The 18,914-nt window shown below is 40.3% G+C and overlaps 1 protein-coding gene across 3 annotated transcripts; it reads right to left on the bottom strand.

Moving 5' to 3' along the window:
* Positions 1-1,851: 1,851 nt before the first annotated feature.
* RB195_014260 (uncharacterized protein) lies at positions 1,852-14,153 on the bottom strand (the record flags this gene model as incomplete). 3 transcript variants are annotated; one of them, XM_064204441.1, is made up of 14 exons in its annotated part: positions 1,852-1,923; positions 3,808-3,950; positions 4,288-4,393; positions 6,106-6,171; positions 6,243-6,373; positions 6,461-6,611; positions 6,702-6,850; positions 6,952-7,060; positions 8,735-8,944; positions 8,999-9,146; positions 10,231-10,318; positions 11,194-11,264; positions 11,320-11,414; positions 14,094-14,153. In XM_064204441.1, the coding sequence occupies 14 exons, from the start codon at positions 14,151-14,153 to the stop codon at positions 1,852-1,854; spliced, it is 1,599 nt and encodes a 532-aa protein (XP_064060322.1). The 3 variants fall into 3 exon arrangements, with proteins under 3 accessions (XP_064060322.1, XP_064060323.1, XP_064060324.1); XM_064204442.1 differs by having other exon boundaries at positions 14,094-14,120; XM_064204443.1 differs by having other exon boundaries at positions 6,243-6,343; positions 14,094-14,120.
* Positions 14,154-18,914: the final 4,761 nt, after the last annotated feature.

Genomic DNA, 18,914 nt, shown 5'->3' with positions numbered 1-18,914 from the left:
GTAAAGAAACATAGAGTTTTACAGTGGCATAGATGACACCTTTACATAGACATATAGATGCCCCGTCCACAATGAATTTGCTGGGCCCAACATCTTTTCCAGTCGCTTCATTCCCTCGCCATCGTCATCCGAGTTGTCTTTAAGTTTCGTGAGTCACGTTGACGAGGTCTTCAACCCGTATCCAGCCGAGCTCTCAGCTGGTTCATGCGTGCAGTGGGCATATCTCCCCATCTCGTTGGAGGTCTCCCTCGAGGTGGTTTAAATTGCTTGGAAATTGCTCTTGAGTCGGAGCTGTCGAGATCGACCAGGTGTTACTGTGCACCTCTCAGACCTCAGAAGACATCTCTCAAGTGCTCCATCTTGTCGTACATAACATACTTGCGGAAGAATGCTGCTGAATTTGTCAGGTTGTGTAAGGTTCTCAAACTCCACATTTCGTAAGCATTCAACAACTTATTTGTTTCACAATGTAGACGCAGATGACGAATATGTTTACAAAATTACGTGCAAAGCCATTAGCAGCGCTGTTGGCGCTCATCTTTCTCAAAGCACAGTTCCCGAGAAAAAAAAAAGCACGAAATAATTTCCTTTCCAAAAACTATAAACTTGACAGAGTTGCTAAATAAGAAGAATTTTTCTTAAGTAAATTTGTTCGTAACAGCTGTTCACCTTTTCTATGCCTATGACAGCTAAGCCGTAAAAAAAACGAGTCGTAGACACGAATTATTGGCAGAAGTTACTAAAAATGTACTAGAAAAATTGTGGGCCATTTCCACCTGAACAACTTATTGGGATTATCTACAGGATTATTTGTTACATGCCTTATTGGTTGAAAATAATTTATTAATAAAGAGCGACACCACATGTATGGCTATCAAAAAGGTCCTTCTAAGTGCAGTGATACACCTGCTGCACCTCCTGCATGAAACAATCTCGGATATCGGATGCGAAGATGTGTGCCTGAACCTATCCGTAGAAAAATTCCGTGTAGAATAACAACGATAAGATAGAACACTTTATGCTAGATATCATCTCTGTACAGATCACAACATAGGATTATGGCTTCCGTTTCTTTCAGGCACCAACAAAGAACAGATTATGAGCTATAGAAATTTCGAATCGAGATAGACAGTGAGGGTTCTAGTTAAGCTTATGGGACTATCGTTGTCTGGCAATATCCGAACTAATGAACGTAATGGCCACGAATGAAATCTGAGTACAAATGTGTATATATTACCTCTGTACCTTCTTTACCTAGGTGATATGATGAGGCAGAGAAAACGCAAGAGACAGACCTTTTCCGGAATTTGGCAGATAGGAAGTGGATAAAGGAGAAAGTAGTATGATTGGATAAAAGTCGCCACAAATGGCACAGGCATGGCTTAGTCCCTATTCTTCAAGAAAGGGTTTCAAAGGATTTGCAGAGCATCCTAGATAACCCTATTCTCAACTACTGAGAAAGGTAGTTTTAAAAAATGCTAACGCTACGGAATCACCTAGACAATAGAAATTCATTCGAATACTGTCAACTGAGCCAAAGTGGAAAATCTCAGTTGATTGACGACAAGAAAATCAGGTTTACGATCTAAAACGGACTCTACTCCAGGTACTCGCAAAGCAAGAACGAAGTAAAAACTACAAATTATCTAAATACCTTCAACGCGAATTAAAGTGCAAAAAATAGAAAAATGCGATGTAAAATACTGTCTGAGCAAAGAAGGCGGAGCAAAATCCCTGAAATTGATATTGACATGGGAAACGCCAAGATATGGAAGGATAGATATGATTTAACAGTAAAGAGGATTTTCCAACGGCAGTTTTTGTAGAATGGAGCAGTTTAACAAAATGAAATCATAAGTGTGGGAAATGTCCCATCATGTCGTAGTTGTAGTGCATCTGCGGGAAATCGGAATGCACCATCGCCTGAAAAACAGTACATGCTCAAACAAAAAGAAGTGAAAAAGAGAACTAAAAAAAATCAAAAAGTTGATTTTTAGTGGATAGTTCAATATAATATATATATATATATATATTATATGTTTTTCTGTGCACTTTTACAACATTCACAGAGAAGCTACAAAGCAGCATTTGTGTGATATAAATTCTATTATAAGATATGTCACAATAATATTAGTTATTTATATCGCATTTTTGTGATATAAATCCTATTATATATATATATATAATACGATTTATATCACAAAAATGCTGCTTTGTAGCTTCTCTGTGAATGTTTTAAAAGTGCACAGAAAAACAAGTCTTTGGAGGGATACAAATCAGTGAAACATAATTAGAAACTACGGGGCATAGGTGAGGACCAATTTGTTAGTGAAAGTAGAGCAAAATTTGAAATAAATCAGAGTCGGAGTGGATTAGGTTAGTGATACGCATTTCAGCAAAGATTGGGAGAGAAAAGAGGTCTTTGTGCTGCAGCAAATGGCATAAGCATACAGGGTTCCGTTATATGTAATTCACGCTGTGGAAATGCTCAGATTAAGAAGATCCCGTCACAGTTGTTTTTTAACGTTCATATCCAGAACTGTAATGGTGCTAATGGAATGCAGAAAAGAAAAAACACATTAGAGCCCCACAACTTACTGGATTTTAATCTACAGGCTATTCTCAGAACACTAATTACAAGAAATTGACATGAGCTAACGTATACGTACTGCATATTAGAACACTGCGTATTACATGACGTATAGAAACAGTGTAATCGATAGTGCTTAGATTTCACAAGGGATTTAACGCAAATAGTGGATTCATTTGTAAGCGCATTCTATTTGCAGCAAAGGGGAATTGATTTGAAATCAGGCACCATTAAATTTGCGATATTGGGAACTCCCATGGACAATGTAAGATTCGGGATCTTTTTTAGGAATATGAGTGTGTCCATGTCCTATTCTCCTTTATCCTCTTGGAAAAAAAGTGGAAAAGTTCTGCGACACTTGATAGCAATTGCAAATGCGCCGCACCCTCGAGCCGTTCCCCATGCTGTGTTTCAGCACGATTAGGGAGAATTGGACGTGGTCAAACTCGCACTCGTAATCCACATCCCGAACTCTGTATTGAACATGAACGACCCCAACATCGCAAGTTTTGTGGTAAGCTGCGTTTGAAGCTAAAATGGAGGAAACACTCCAACGTAGTGACACAGAATTCACTATTTAAGGAAGGAAAAACACCTCCCAAAAAGAGTAACGAGAACATTTAGGGTGAAAGATTTTAGCCTAACTTATAGTAGATGCATTTCGCAATAAAAATATGATGATTCGACCGAACAGAACAATATTGCGGAAATGAGATTGGGGAGGTGATTGCGCGAAGTTCTTGCTAGTTTTAGTGTAAATAATGCATTCTATGCATTTGAGGATAAAAACACCGACTTGACACCTCGACTAGCCTCCACAAGTCACTGTATGGGCTAGTCACAGGTTGGTAAACCACAAACGATTCTGAATTGAAGTGAACGTGGCGCGCCCCAAGCGGAATATCTGATACCTTCTATATATCCTTTATGTATTTGCAGAAAAGTGCAATTTCTTGGAAGCGAAGAAAGAGGCGATGTAAAATTGGGGAAATACAAAATTATTTTTCATTTATTCATGGGCTGCTTCACCAGCATAAAACAACTGAGGCGACCCTGTGATAAAAACTCCGGGGAAAAAGCATTTGTTGAAGTACTGAGCGATATTTGGTGCTATAGACCTTCATCAATAGATACTAAAAAACCTTAAAAAAGACAAAATGGACTGAATAATCATCTAGCCGAAACGGAGCAAGAAAAAATACATGAGAAGAACATACCTGAGCACTCTCCTCGCTCTTCTTTCCTCGTGGTTTTCGACCTCTTGTCGAGTTCATTCTGTGTGCATTTAACCTCTCGATCATCTCCGCTCGGCTCATGCCTAGCACTGACGCTCGCATACTTTCCAGCTTACGATCCCATTCTGCAAACAAACTCGTCGCATCACCAGTTCGGCAACTTTTTCTTTCTTTTAGCAACAAATGTGCTTCTAAAACTATGAGAATTGGGAGGAGTTCATTTATCGCGCTCTACAAAGCGCAGTGTAAGTGTTAATGGAAATAATTGTAGAGACAACAATGATCTTCTTTGATCTTCATCAAGACCAATGAAAGTGATAGAATGTCACCTAAAAACTAATTCTGAAAAATTCGGGAGTCTCAAAATAACATTGTTTAGGGATGTGTCCTTGCTTCGAGCAGCTACTGTACAACTAAAAATTTATTGAAAAGAAGGTAAAGCAAAGTAAACCTTGCACTTACCTTTGAGATCTTTACAATCAGGGGCAGGATGGCACGTGTTGAGATGTCTCTTCATGTTACCCTTATAAATAGTCACGAACTCACAGCTGTCGCAAATATACGCGTCCTGAAATCATTCACTTTTAGAACAGCCAGGTAAGACCTCCTATACCCTCATCTTCTCAGGCAGTTCTGACTGATAAAAGGAAATTCACACAAAAAAATTGGTCCTTATTTACTCGTCCATTGGAAATTGGTCCTTATTTACTACGCGCAATCAAGTAATATCCACAAAAAGAAGCGTAGGAACAGCAGTGTTCCTGCATAGTCGCGCTGGGTTCATTCGACTCGGGGCGACTCGTCTATGTACTGCCACGCGCAGCTGCTTTCTCCCTGAAACCACTCCTTTTCCTGCCTTCCCGTAATCGCCTTCCTTCCCTCGTCGACAACCATATATGCGGTGATGCTCAAAAATGTCTGACTTATTCAAATTTGTAACTAATCCTTAAATTCGTTCGGAACTAGCAGATGGTTCGAGGAAGAATGAGCTGCGAGTTGAGAGTAGAGAAAGACTAGCAGCTGCGTCCACACTCCTTTAATGACGGATCCTGTGCCTAAACTATTTACATTTCACACCAAATCGTTGAGAACTGAGGGATAACGTCTACAGATGGAGCTGCAACCAGCATCAACCATGAAGAGTGATGCGGACAAACGGGCAGACCATACATATTCGTTCATCGTTATACATACATGTTGCTACCGTAGCCGGTCGTGCCTTTCGTAGCGACAATTTGCCGCAGCGGTCTTCCGTGAGCATCTGGTCATCGCTGTGTCTGTAAATGTCTATCTCAGTGTCTCAGAGCTGCTGTTGAAGTGGGAAACGAGCGGATACGGTATCGATGAAGTTAAAAACAACTGCACAACTCTCTAGCTCAGTATTGGAGTGGACGGAGAGATGCAAGCGACCAAGAGCTAATCTGGCGCCCCTGTCCGGAGTAGTAAGGCGGAGTGGAGCATACTCTCTCACGTTAGAGTTCCATCTATACGTTCGGCGTTCACGTCTGCCATTCCTCCTGTAAGTGTGGCTGGATAGTCTTTGTCCATAGCGCGTGGGCTGGATAGCCCTGTTGTGTTTTAATGCGTATATCGTCCCAACAATGAAATGGACATCACCATTATTCCGTATGTGTTATTTGCACATTGGTACACATAAGCGCTACAAGAGGTGGCTGAATAATCGCATATGTGTCGAGCAGTAACCAGTAGATGCACAAGGTTCATCGCTCTGCATGGTAGGTCTGTGGACAAGTGATATTTCATAGTTGTCAGAACGTATAACAGGACCAGTCGTGGAGTGAAAAGAAAAGGAAGCATAGCTGGGCAATCTTAGGATAGCTGATACTTCGCGTGGTTGGCAAACGGAGACAGTCTGGTCGCAAGTTTTTTTCGCCATTAACCGTGACTCCTCCAATCCCATGGAGGTTGCCAAGCATGCACGAGACGGACCGAAATGAGACCGCGCTCCCATTTATCAGCGTGTGATGTAAATATTACCAGGTAACAGACATATTTTGGCTCCGCATTCTGACACCGAAGAAGGCTTTCGCAATCCACTGTTTTTAATGTTGTTTTTACTAAGAGAGTATTCAGGACTTGTGCTCCAAAGTTTCGCTCCCAGTTCCTATCGCTGCCATTTTTGTTGACTGAAAGCTACACGAGGATACCAAAATTGGCGACACCCATGCAGACTGGTTCAAGCAATGACTCTTAAATCTTCAACAGTCTCATGGATTGAGCGCGTTTACAACCTTTTTTAACAACAAGCAATTTGCAAACCTCTGGAGGATCGGCTTCTTTCCTTGGAGCGCCGGGAGGAGATGGATCACTGGGCAGTTGAATTTGCTGGAGAAAATATGTTTGTATCAGAACGTTCATTCTCACTCATTCAAATGCAAAGTTTGAGAACTACGTACTTGTTCCAGCGAATGGCCATTCATGTAGATCAAGTTGTCCGTGAATTCCTGTTCGTGAACCGAATGGTATGATCCCATAGGAGGTGACATCACAGGCGACGCTACAAGCGGAGCATTATGACCATTAGAAGCTGAAAATGCTTCTCTATAAACACCACTTCAACCTTTCGAATATGAACTGATCTAGGTAAGCCTTCAGCGTCATACAATATGTCTACCTGGATCAAATCCTTCGTGTAACACATGTGGCAGCAGAGTTTCCTCTTGTCGACGCTTCTTCCCATCTCTTCTCTTGTCTTTGTCTGGCCTAGGTCTTTTCTGCGGACTTTCGTTTTTGCCACATTGGTTGATGTGTCGCCGGATGTTCCCCTAGAACAAAACGTTATGCTTATATATCGAAAAGTCAGAAAAATCTCCCACGAAATGGAAAGGAATGATCGAATAGCTTCTCAAGCGCACTTTGTAATGGCTGATGAATCGGTCACAATGGGGACATATTGGGCTGAGACCGTCCTGACCGTTAGTGAGTGCACCAGCCTTAATCGCATTCTCTGTTCCAGGTGCTATAGGATTCCCTCCCATGGCAACCTGATCCAAATAGTTGCGCCCTGAATTGAAATCGGTCTCTAAAATAAATAACTCAAGCGACCACCTCTAAAGCAGTGTTCGAAACACGTTCTCAATGCCCGCGAAATACTAAATGACTCACCGATGATCTCTCGACATTTCTCGTTCCTCCCAATGTGCCCAGTCAAACTTCTTCTCGACGGGTACACGCCCCGACAGGCCATACACATGACTCGTTCATTATCAGGGCCCTAAAGTGGTTCGGCTCATAACTCACATAAAAAATAAAGGGGTAAAATGCACGCCATCGATCATGGTCAGGGTACAATAAAGTACTTCAGGAGGAATGACTAATGTTCCACGAGTGAGACTTTACTCTGGTTCTTTAGGATAACCCTTCAGTATAAAAAAGACGTTAGCCGAAAAGTCGTTAGGGACGAGAAAAATATCCGAAGTAAGAGAACACGCGAAAAAACTGTGGAGTGACACTGCAGCAAATTCCTTCTTCATTTCCTCCTAAGCTAGTGGACATGCTGTTTAAAAGAAGACGTCATCGAAAAATTTGAGGAGTGTTTTCAGAAGAAGTCTGAAAAGTTGAAGCGATAATTCATGAGTATGTAAGTTTAATTGATAGCTTAGCGTTGATCCGTGCGCATTTCTGTTAATCTGGTGGGTCGGCATCGATGAGAAGTTGTTTACTTCGGAGCACCATGGAATTCGTGATGGAGTCGGGCATCACAGTAGATGTATGATAATTGTGAACTATAAACTAAATCTTACAGGCAAGTTTTCTTCCAAAATTGTCCAATTTGTCCAATTTTTCGCTCGAATGTGTACAAAGGAAATGAAATCATCTTCGTTTCTTCTTTTCAATCATGACAACAAATATGATCAGATTGATTTCATTATGGGAATTCGATACAATGGTAGTTCGTTGTTGGATCTCACCGCTCTTTTAACCACGTTGTACTGAAGAGAAAAGTAATAAATTATGCTAAGTTATGTATACTGAATTACGCTCCGATTTATATAATCTACAACACCGCTACTAACTTCTGTCCCAAAATTCGTTGCCGACGGATCAATCCGTCTCCTGGAGAGCAACCTTCTTGGATTGATTTTATTCAAGTTGCTGACATGACTCATGAACTGGTGATACTGACAAGAACCCCACGAAAACAGGGCAAAATTGGTTTTAGTCACCAGTACATCACATTTGTGTAATGTAAACGTAACATTTTAGAAAAGAAAGTTTTCATAGAGTGATGGTGTAGGGCTGCCCTAAGAAGTTCCTCTGCGATTGAACAGTCGACGGTTCGGAGCCTCGCCATTCCAACTAAGCCATTTATCTTCGCGGGGTCTTTGGAATTCATATCATACTCTTTTGGGGGGATATAAACACCAAATTACTTCGTTATCGTGTTCTTCTTCCATTGTAAAAGACGTATTCCATAAACCTCAAACGATTTTGAATTTCAGATTTTGGATTTTTGGCACATAACAAAGGAAAGTCAAGCGCTCTATCTTTTAACGCTTTCTCCATGAAAAAGCAACAATGTGCTCCTGCCGGGACCGCATCGCACCATTTACTTAAACAAATATGAATAATTACTACCTAGAACTTGAAATGTTAAAAAATTTAGATGCAAAACGTCCTCAGAAACGCGAGAGTGAAATCGCACTTTAAAACAAGAAAAGGCAGAATTTGGAAAGTTCCTTGTTATTTTTCCTTCCTATTAGTGCTACCTCAATAACGTGACATCACTTTGGGATGAAAGAAACATTGTACCCGCGACATGTTTGACTGGTTTCTGAGAGCACATATTGGTAAAAAAAAGTTAGTAATTTTATTGAGTTTAACTCCGTCAAGTGGCGACTACTACTGAAAGTGGCGCAGCAAAAAGTTAGACTAAAAAAGCGCCTACCTCGAGTTCGGTTGATATGATTTCGCCCGAAATTGGTGGCGTTTCGGAGGCTGCGGAGCCACTATTTGACGTGAGCGTTGGACTGCTTAACGCTGTCTGTTCACAGGGGGATACTGTGGAGGGGCGCGGCAGCGGAGCCGTAGAAAGAGCCGTTTGAGTGGGTGGTTGAGCAATTGATGGGGTTAACGCTAGCGCAGCCGACTGAGGATACTGAAAAATAACAGCGGTCAACCGAGAAATGACCAACAGCATCTGGAACCTCACATCAAGTTTTTGAGTGTGCTGATGCGGAGGAAAGTGGGTAGGATAGTTGGCAGTGATCTGGATGGACTCGGACACGGGCACCTGCACATGGTTGTCGTACTGTTGTGGAGCTGCACGAGGATAGGCGTCTGTGAAGGTAGATTGGAACCTAAAGGAAGAAAAGTGATCCATAGATGTGAGCTCGTAACACTCCAATGTGAAAAGAAAACAGTCACAGAATTACAATGGCAAAAACTATTTTAGTTCCTTTCATTACTTAGCGATGTAGAAACTATCAATAAGTGTATATATAAAAGCTTAAATAATGTTTTACTAAAACAACATACTTTACCACTAAGTTGAATTCGGTTCCATTATTATCGAAAAACTGCTGATGAAACAAAAACTAAGTACGTGTATAATCCAGCCCAGTATACGCGCAACTTTGGAATTACGCCAGTTTGTGTGTTTCCCTTTGGTAGAAAGCGGCTTAGGAGCAGGAAAACAGAATGTTAGCTTCAATGGAAATCAATTGGGTTTCGGATACAGGTGCACATACAAGAACAAAAACAGTGCTCACATCACCGTTTCCAATGCTGGTTCCTTTCAAAACTTACATGGGAATCGGAATGATGTGGTTAAAAAGAAGACGAAAAACTGAGACGTTTGGTGAGAATTGATTGCATTATAAATATAAATCACCAAAAATAGCCAATGCCTATACCTTTGAATCAAAATCAAATCAAAATCTGATCAAAAATATGGAATTGTTAAATATATCAAAAATATGGAATTGTGAATGTTTGAATAATTTACGAAAGTGTGAAAAAACAGTACTAATGATGGATTTTTACTTGGCTCTCGACTCTGCGTTTATTTATGAGTACAGCCGGCGCCGACCGTTTTCAGTCGGTTTGATGCGATGCGCCTCGCAGACACACATTCTCTCACTTCTCTAACTTGCTCTAATCGAAGACATATCATTTTGACTTGACCATGTTCCTTGGTGACTATATATCCACATTATATGGAGGCACTTAAGAAGCTTGGTTTCCGTATTATTATCCACTAGTTGTTTACTTAAATACTGAAGAAATTGTCCTCAGAATATTAGTATATCATTAGTTTTGTGGATTACGTTGGTTTGGTCTTTTGAATATTAGAAATATTATATTTGAATATTATGTGTTGTAAAGTACTAAAAATACTAGCAAGGATAAAACGAATAATTCTGAAAATAAATTTCTACCGACCTTGGATCATGGACAGGATAGTACATATTATTTGACGGGTGACCATAGGGACCTGGCACGGCGTCGAAATAAAACGTCGACTCACAATCTTTAAATAATGCTAGTTACTTCAAATAGTTCTGCTTCAGTACATTTAGGAATGCGTCATCATTTTTTTTCCAGAAAAAGGATCCTGACAAGAGAGATCGGAGTAGAATCTTCTGGCACAGCAATCTCCAATAATCATTCCTGAGGTTTTCACTACTGTGACAGTTCATTAATCACATGAATTAGAATATCTAACAGAGCCTTTTTTAGTCGTAAAATACAAAATGATAGTACTTTAAATATCGTAATAATTCGAAAAAAAATCCTTTCCACTAACCATCGCGAAAAGTATTTGAGAAAATATGTACATTTCTTATGAAGTAACTTCAGGAGAATTGGTTCTCTATTCTTAATCTAACGCATCGTTTCTCCCAGATTTCGTTTATTTTCCAGTTTAAAGGCGTCATACCACGAATCTCACGGGTGCGGAGGGTGTGCGCAGGAAAAGCTAGAGGTGCGGTTGTAGACTGAGGACCCAGAATCGTTCTCTCCCTGGTCGCCGTAAATAGCTGCGTGGAAAACGCCTTAGTTCCAACGGTACGTCACAACGCTCCTTGCTCTTACGAATACGTTCGCGTCTCCTATTCATTGGTTTTACCTGAAAGGACAGGGGGGAGACTGGTTAATCGTCGACCGCTCGCTAGTGGATGCGACGCGTTCACAAGGGTGGCGAGTTGTAACTGAAGTCGACGTAAGAAAACAACGTCTTCCACTGCGTTTTTTATGACAATTAAGAGAAGATAAGCGGAACCACTTTGGATCCCGCAGTCTGCAACCCATCTCTAGCTTTACCCGCGGATTCCCTCACCACGTCAGATTCGTGGTTTGCTGCCCTAAAAGCGGGTAAGGGGCTCATTTTAACAACCAAGTATCAACCTGATTTGTTCTCGTGCCATTGGTCTGGATACGGTGCCGAAGCAGTGTCACTTAGCATGGCATAGGTTGAACTGAAAAAAGCAGCCACTGTAATCTTTTACAGAAAGGTCGATCCAGAAAAGACACCTAAAAAGCTCGGATGTCCCAGATACAGATGAAGAGGCACCGGATTGTGGATATTGTTGCCATTGAAATGGATCCATGGCTGGAGTAGAAAGAACCTGAAATGGGAACAATGTGTTACATACTAATATAGTTGAGCAATAGTAAGTAAACGTATTTCTTTGTTTATTATTTCACGAATGCAACAAAATATATGCACATATCTTCTCAAAGGATGATTCGGAGAGCACATAGTAGCAAATTGATCCAATCCTAATGTAATCTTAGTGTCATGAATATGAATATTCTTTTCTTCGTTGAATCCCAGCGGAAATCATATTTGACCGATTATTTCGTCGTCTTCAGTTCTTGTTTCAGAGAAGAAAGATAATCGACTGTTTGGGTTCGTGCCTTCAGACGAGGCAAAAAAAATTGTAAGAAAACCACGGATATTTTCATTGACTGGGTGGAAATTTCTAGCAAGCTGAGCAGAATATGTACAAACGCGCTTCAACGACATGATTCCACGAATTTTAAGCTGCTCAGTTTTCATTTGCGAGTTTTCAGAGACACTCGTCGCGGAATTTTTCACAATTATCCTTGCTCCCCAGACTAACGAAGCAGATTCGGAAAGACCAATAATATCAGTTGTAAGCCTTTTTGAGCCAGTAGAAGCACAATGTTCCTTTGAGTGTCATATGCATGTTATTATCAGAAATTGCCGGCCGGACGATATCGAGGCTCAGTTTGATGTGGTCCCATCTGTCCCCAGCCAATTTGGTGATATAAAGGGCATGGCCAAAATTGAAAAACGAAACTTAATTCTCGTAAACCAAGCCCAACTTCACAGTAGCTTTTGGGCAATTTTGAAATAAAATTACTACTTCCTCTATTAAGATTTCGTTTTCCAGTTTTTTCCGTTTAATCTGTCCCTTTCCATACGGTTGCTCGTTCGAAGGTCTCGAAGGAGGCCGGATGTTTCATTTCAGTGACGGGCGCGTCCAAAAAAGTGGGCAAGCTGGCAAAAACTGGTTGAAATTCTCTACGATTGCGGTAAGGTCGACGGATGGACGCCTACGAGACGGGATGATACAATCGACGATTCGAGCGGCGATCAATCGCGGTCAGGCTGTCGCGCCGGCAGTGAAAACTCTATTAATTTATCCTTCGGGATCGCGACGCCTCAAGGACACGCAGTGACGACGCCACAAACCCATCACTACTCGCTTCAGAGACCGTACAATCAGATCACCAACGGCATGTTGATTAGTTGGACAGTAGCCGTTCTAACAATCGGAGGAGGAATAACAGAAAGTCTGCGACACATTGTAATCGTAGTAAGACGCACTGGAACCAGTAAGAAGTGGAAAGTATAGCCAAAAATCGGCCAAAACCAAGAAGAGTTGATAAATCCTACGAAGCCTTTCTAAGTATTCTATGTGTAAAAAATCCCAGAGAAGATCATGGACTGGTTGGAAAAAATGAAATTTCTTTATAATATAGGATAGGTAGAAGGCGAGAGTTGTGGTAAAGAACAAAATAAAAACAGAAACATAATGTGCATCTCAGAGATTTCTGCTAAAGACTATGAACGAAAAGAATTAAGCACTAGAAAATAATGTTGAAAACATGTGCAAAAATGTACGAGGTGAGATGAACTCATTACGGTTCAGTAATCTGATAGAGTCAGCTAGCGCAATCCCAAACTGTTCATGACAGCAAAAATGTGTAGTAGGATTACTCTTCCTTTCTAATGCCTTCACCTCTCAGAATGCGAACGTCCCACACTTTTTTCTCTACTGTAATCATCAAGCAAGTTTTTTTTCGAATTTGAGAAACTGAACCTTGGAAAGAATTTATCAGCTGTCAAACGAAATCTTCCACTTTTCACCGAGGGTTTTTATTGCGTAGGAGCTCTTTCATAGCATAGAGCTAGCAAAACAATGTTATAATAGATGTTTCTGACTTAAACTCACAACGCCACCAATAAAAAATCGTATTTGCTGCTTGAAAAATGTGAGAGACGAAAGTTTTGGCAAAATATTCGAAGGATTACAGTATTAAAAAAATTAAAAAAGGAGTTGATTAAGGTAATCTATATGAATAATAAAGTTATGATCCAATAAATGGCGAGTGCAGAGAAACTTGGAGTTTCTTCCTCGAAAAAGAGCATTTTTCGAAAAAGAAGAGGAAGAAGAGGCGAAAAAGAGCAGAATTTTTCAGGAAGAAGTCTAAAATCATTGCTGTGTGAGAGTGATGCGATAACTCATTAACCAGACCTAATAAGAAAGATAGGAGGCTAATATTTTAGCATGTATGCAGAAAAAAACCAAAATGAAAAGCGATAAAACTAGAACATTCTTCGCAGACTTTTTAGCACTGTGTTCCCCAGACATCACATTTTTGCAATTAGCATTTGACAATACTTGCAGAAGTATAAATATGCAAGAAATAGATCGGATAAATAGCGAGGAATGATAGTTTCAGCGGCAGAAAACGAAGCAGTTTGTTTAGCAGACAACATCAATATAAGATGATGTTGAAGTAGATAATCAATTGATAAGTAATTTGAGTAAATAGGATATTAACGTAATAGAGCTTGTTTAATGAAATGTTATTATTTAATGTTATTATTATTTGATGAATAAGGCACAACGATGTAAATGATTTAAAACGTTCAAAAATATCTTGCTTTGAAAAAAAAAGTGAAACAGAAAGGCTTGAAAAAAGCAAAAAAGCATTTGCGGTAAGTAAAATTGAAGGGACAATCGAGAAGAAAAAAACAGGAAGTGACTAACCATCCCACTATTGTTTGGCACATTCATGTCGGGAGTATCAGTGAGCAGATGACGGAGCATCGAGCGCTGTCTGATGAAGACACTGAGAAACGAAAAATTCAGGCTACAATAAAAATCGGAAATAAATCAATCCGGTGAAAGCATATCAGAATCTCTGTCTATCTGCATGTAAATCGAATACGAATGCATCAGCAAAGAATTATTCGCCTCAATTACCTTCTTCGAGATTACCCAAGAAGGGCGATCGCTCGATGTTTGGGATGTTTGAGTGTGGCGCTCCTTTAACCTCTCCCGACAGTGACCTAAATTAGAAGATTTGATATTATGAGCTCTGAGCATGGATCCAATCTATGGGTCCAGCAATAAGACGAGCAAGTAAGGACGTAGAAAATGTGTGTAGAAGAGAGGAGTGTGATGCAACAGTAGTGAGTGAATGCATAATTAATAGGAGCGGTGGAAGCCGTGTATAAGTCGTTGGTAACGAAAGTGCAAGGTAATGAATAAAGTGAAAATATTCATAAAATGGGTTGTAGGAAACAGTCAGCGTGAGCAAATGTTCGGAAGAAATTTAGTGAATAAGAGCTCATTTTAATTTAGTAGCAGCAGGCGGATTACGGTAGGCTCAATTCTCCTTCTCCAACCTCGAAATCTCAACGCCTCCACAATATTCGATTGTTACGTGATCTGAATTTCGATTTGGTCGCCGCCGATCCCCATGCCCCAATTAATGGAGACGGTCCTCCCCGGATACCGTAACAGCTCGAACTGGAGAGGCGAGAATTTATTGTGTCGGTACGCGGGTGGTTGCGGTGGTGGTTGCGATTGTGGCAGTGGTGACGATGGTGGTGAAGTATAGCGTGATCGAGTCTATACTACGGTATCTATCGGCAATACAACGTTGTTGTCCTTCAAAGCTAAGCAGTGTACGTACGTTATGTAGTAATTAACTCAGCGCAGACAGAAAGTGAAAGTGTTTACTGAAACACTGTAAATGTCCTTGTCATCTACGGGAGACGAAGGGACGGCGTTCGTTGAAGGAGCGTAACTGTTTAATGGTGACCCTTCGCTTTCAACGACCTACAAGATTTGCAAAGGCAAAGATTAGTTATGGTTTGCATTACTGGGAACGGGTCATGTCCGAACACTCCCCACTGGATGAACGACAGGAGTAGCAGGAGCAAATGAAAATCAAGTCCAATATTAGGTATACAGTGGTAACATCCGTGTACTTAGCCGGCTATCAGGCGTGGTTCATGAGAAATTAGTTTTTTTTTTTCCTCAAAAAAACTATAGACGAAAGTGAACAATGAAGCGAACGAGAAAGCAAAATAACACTGCGGAAATGGAAGAATATGAGATAAATCTGATGAGAAAATCCAACAGCACAAAAGTCAAAATTGTTTTTTAAAAGAACAGCAATCTAGTAACACGTTCCTACTGAACTGCGACAGATCAACCAAAAATCATTAGGCATTATCTAGCAGTCCACAGAACATGAGAAATCCTTGAAATGTTCCAAATTTTATCCCACGTAACAAGTATTTTGGAGAGAAAATGCAGAAACTTGTGAAATCCTCAGAAAGAAAATGGTCTCAGTCTTGAGTCAAAACAGGCGAATGTTCTAACGACGCAGGAATCCAAAAAGATGGATTCACAAATAGATCCTAATTCCGAAAATTCTTCGGTATGTACATACACAAGTACATGAGCATAAGTAAATATGTATTCAGCAGACGGCACGCTTAAGCAAACCCCTCCTTTATTCTAGAGATTTCCATGAAGTACAGTTGGAGTTATGCATAATTAGGTCATTTGTGAACTACATATGTGTAATACATATTTGTTCGCATACAACAAGTTCAAGGTCTTAAGAGACTAACCCTCTAAATGGGTCACACTTGGACCTCTCAGATATCAATTTAAACTTATAGACGACACAAATCCAACTTATGCAACACAACTATGCACATAGGGAGCAATAAATGAACTTAGCCCTTCACAATTCAAATATGAAACCGTAAATCGAATCGTGCAACTCAGACATTTCTATCAGTGGCAGCATAAAACCGCTCCAAAGAATCTAAAAAAGCTACTGTTGCGAACGTATCGGAAATGTCACTTTTTCAAAAATTTATTTAGTTCTTCGTAGTACAGTTAGAGTCTCTCGAAACCAACTATTTTTTCACCAATGCGAGAAGAAAAGTAAGGAAAATGGAGCTGTGTCTACAATATCTTTGTTTCAGATCATCCGCAATACAAAAACGGAGTCTTCGAGAAAATTCTCTTCTAATTTTAATCCTTTTTAATCTACCAAGACTGTAGTGCCTGGAGCACCTCCTGCGACTACCGAGCTACCATATCCGAAGCTATGTGCAATGTCAGTTGAACGGCGACTTTGTAATTCCGTGACTGCACAATGTACATGGCCAGAAATCGATATACTGACCAGATTGACTCAGTTCACGTCGAGTTTCCGACAAGTCGAGTAAGGCATCACACAGTAAGTTAAACAGTCAGAAAAACCAGCAACATATTCAAATGACGATGAATATTATTTCCAAAGTCGAAAAAAATCCGGTTTATGCCAACGTAGCACCAAGGCAGAATTTCTCTGTTCTTGTTTAAAATCTGAAGCGATGACGTACAAATCCAAATATAAATATGTATATAAATATATGCTTGGGATTATCAAGACTGAAGTTAAGGACAAGAATGAAATATGGCAGCTTTTCTCCGGCAAAAGGCACAAGGAAGTAGAAAGCGTTTTGCAAAAAAAAAATCAAAATCTAAGGAATAGAATCAAAAATTCATCAAATAAACTAATATAGCATAAAAACGAGAAGAAATTGTGTCTAAATTCACATCCGAGCCAATATTCATACAGTAGAATCTCAGAACAAGAAATATGCACAGTTTTCATAGAAAAAAAAACGACATACACTTAGTCGGACTTGTACAACAAGGGGCAGAAAGAAAAACTGAACGATCGAGAACTCTGATACACATGGTGATTAGTGGACGAACAATTGAATTAATTACCATCATCAATTAGGGTCATAGCAGAGGGGAATCGTCTAAAATCAAACATTAGATTAGGACATTTCTTCATAGAATCAGATTTGTCATTGTCAGGTTAGCTGGAAGAAAAACAGAGCAAAAATAGTTTTATAGACATCCAAATTTTGCAATCAGGAAACAAAATTAGAACTGAAAGTTAAGATCTCATAACTATTCTTCCACATATATAGATTTGTTTCTTTTTTGGCGACAAAAAAGATAAAGGATAATCTGATTGGAGTCGATGAGTCTCTCTGGTATGCACAACAGATTTCGCGTTAACATTAGGTTTATTATTTTGTTACATACACATCATGTCTTAGCGGAACCCTACGATAATAGCAAGCGTGAAAATTCACGAAAGAATTGTGAATGAAAGACATCCCGAGAAATATGCACGAGTTTTTGTTAGTCCGGACCTGCCTTTGCCAGAAGTAAAAGAGGTGAGGTTGAAGAAGGAACAGGTGCGACAAGGTAGTAGCCGAATTACAATGCATGTGAGTAATATTCTAGCCACATGAGTCATCTACTGAAGTGATGTATTGTTGGGATGTCAGTGATATAAATAAACAGTTACTGCGGTCCGTTCCCTCACTCCCCTTTCCGACGTCAAAAGATCAATCCGCTTCGGGAATGGGGGAGCTTGGCGAAGAAGCAATGACAAGAATGCTAATAGTAATCGTAGATAAAACTCCGAAGGTTTTCAGCGATGAAAAATGAGCGAGCGAGTCGTTGTCGAGCGTCCGTCCGTCCGTCGTCGGTTGTAACAAGCATCGTGGCCCGTGGAAACTGCCCTCTCCTCCGCGGAAACTGCCAACCGGCTGCTGGCAACGCGCCGGCAGCGGCAGCAGCGACCACACAACGCGCGTCTCATCGCAAAGTAGTAGGTCAGGAAGCAAAGAACAGCAGCAAGAGAGAGACAGATGGTAGAAATGGCAAGTATGGCAGTTCGCGAGGTAGGAGAAAATAAAGGACAGCTGAATTAATTGCTGGGGAAAGGAGCCTGTCTAGGAATGTAGCGCAGAGGTCACGGTAACGTTGGAATTTGATGCCCACTAAGAACAGCACTTTCAATGTTACCAAGTAGAAAGCGGTAAACAAGTAGGACGAGTAATGGGACGATTTGTAAAACCGTGGAGGTCGATGAAATGCACTTATGTCATGTGCAACAAGAATGTACCAGGAGATGGTAAGTTCTTCCCTTCGAAGGAGCAATCGCCTACCCTAGGGGAGACTGTCAAAACCATAAACCTATATGTTTCTGCTGATAGGTTCAGAAATAAAAATATTATAAAGGCAAATGTTATTCAGCAGTTATTGATGTCCACAAGGTCTCCTGTTGCGCATTTAAAGTTATTTTGCACGTTGACGAAGGCAAATTCACTGCTTTGCACTGAGAGGTTATAATTCTCAAAACTCGTTTCATTTTTCCATAGCGCAGCAATGAAATAATTTTTGATTCTGGCCTTATGAATTTTTAATCTCGCCACATTATACTGTGAAGTGGAATTTTCATTTATTTTCTTTGGTCAAACTAAGCGTGCAATTGCTATGTTTTGGAAAAAAAAAAACTTTTTGCAGCAGTGCGACTCAGTTTAGGGACAACTCTCAGAAAGAAGAGGAAACTTGCTTCTGCTTATCACAATAGTTTTCTTAAACATAATATTCTAGAACGATGTCGATAGCAAAGTACTCGTGTGGATGATGTAGGAACGGTGGTTAATTCTTGATCTAGAAAAAACAAAATCGCAGTCGAATAATCGC

This window comes from Necator americanus, chromosome V (assembly GCF_031761385.1).
Source record: "Necator americanus strain Aroian chromosome V, whole genome shotgun sequence".
Classification (NCBI taxonomy): Eukaryota; Metazoa; Nematoda; class Chromadorea; order Rhabditida; family Ancylostomatidae; genus Necator; species Necator americanus.
The sequence above is the reverse complement of the archived record's forward strand: the minus strand, read 5'-3'. Positions and strand labels throughout refer to the sequence as shown.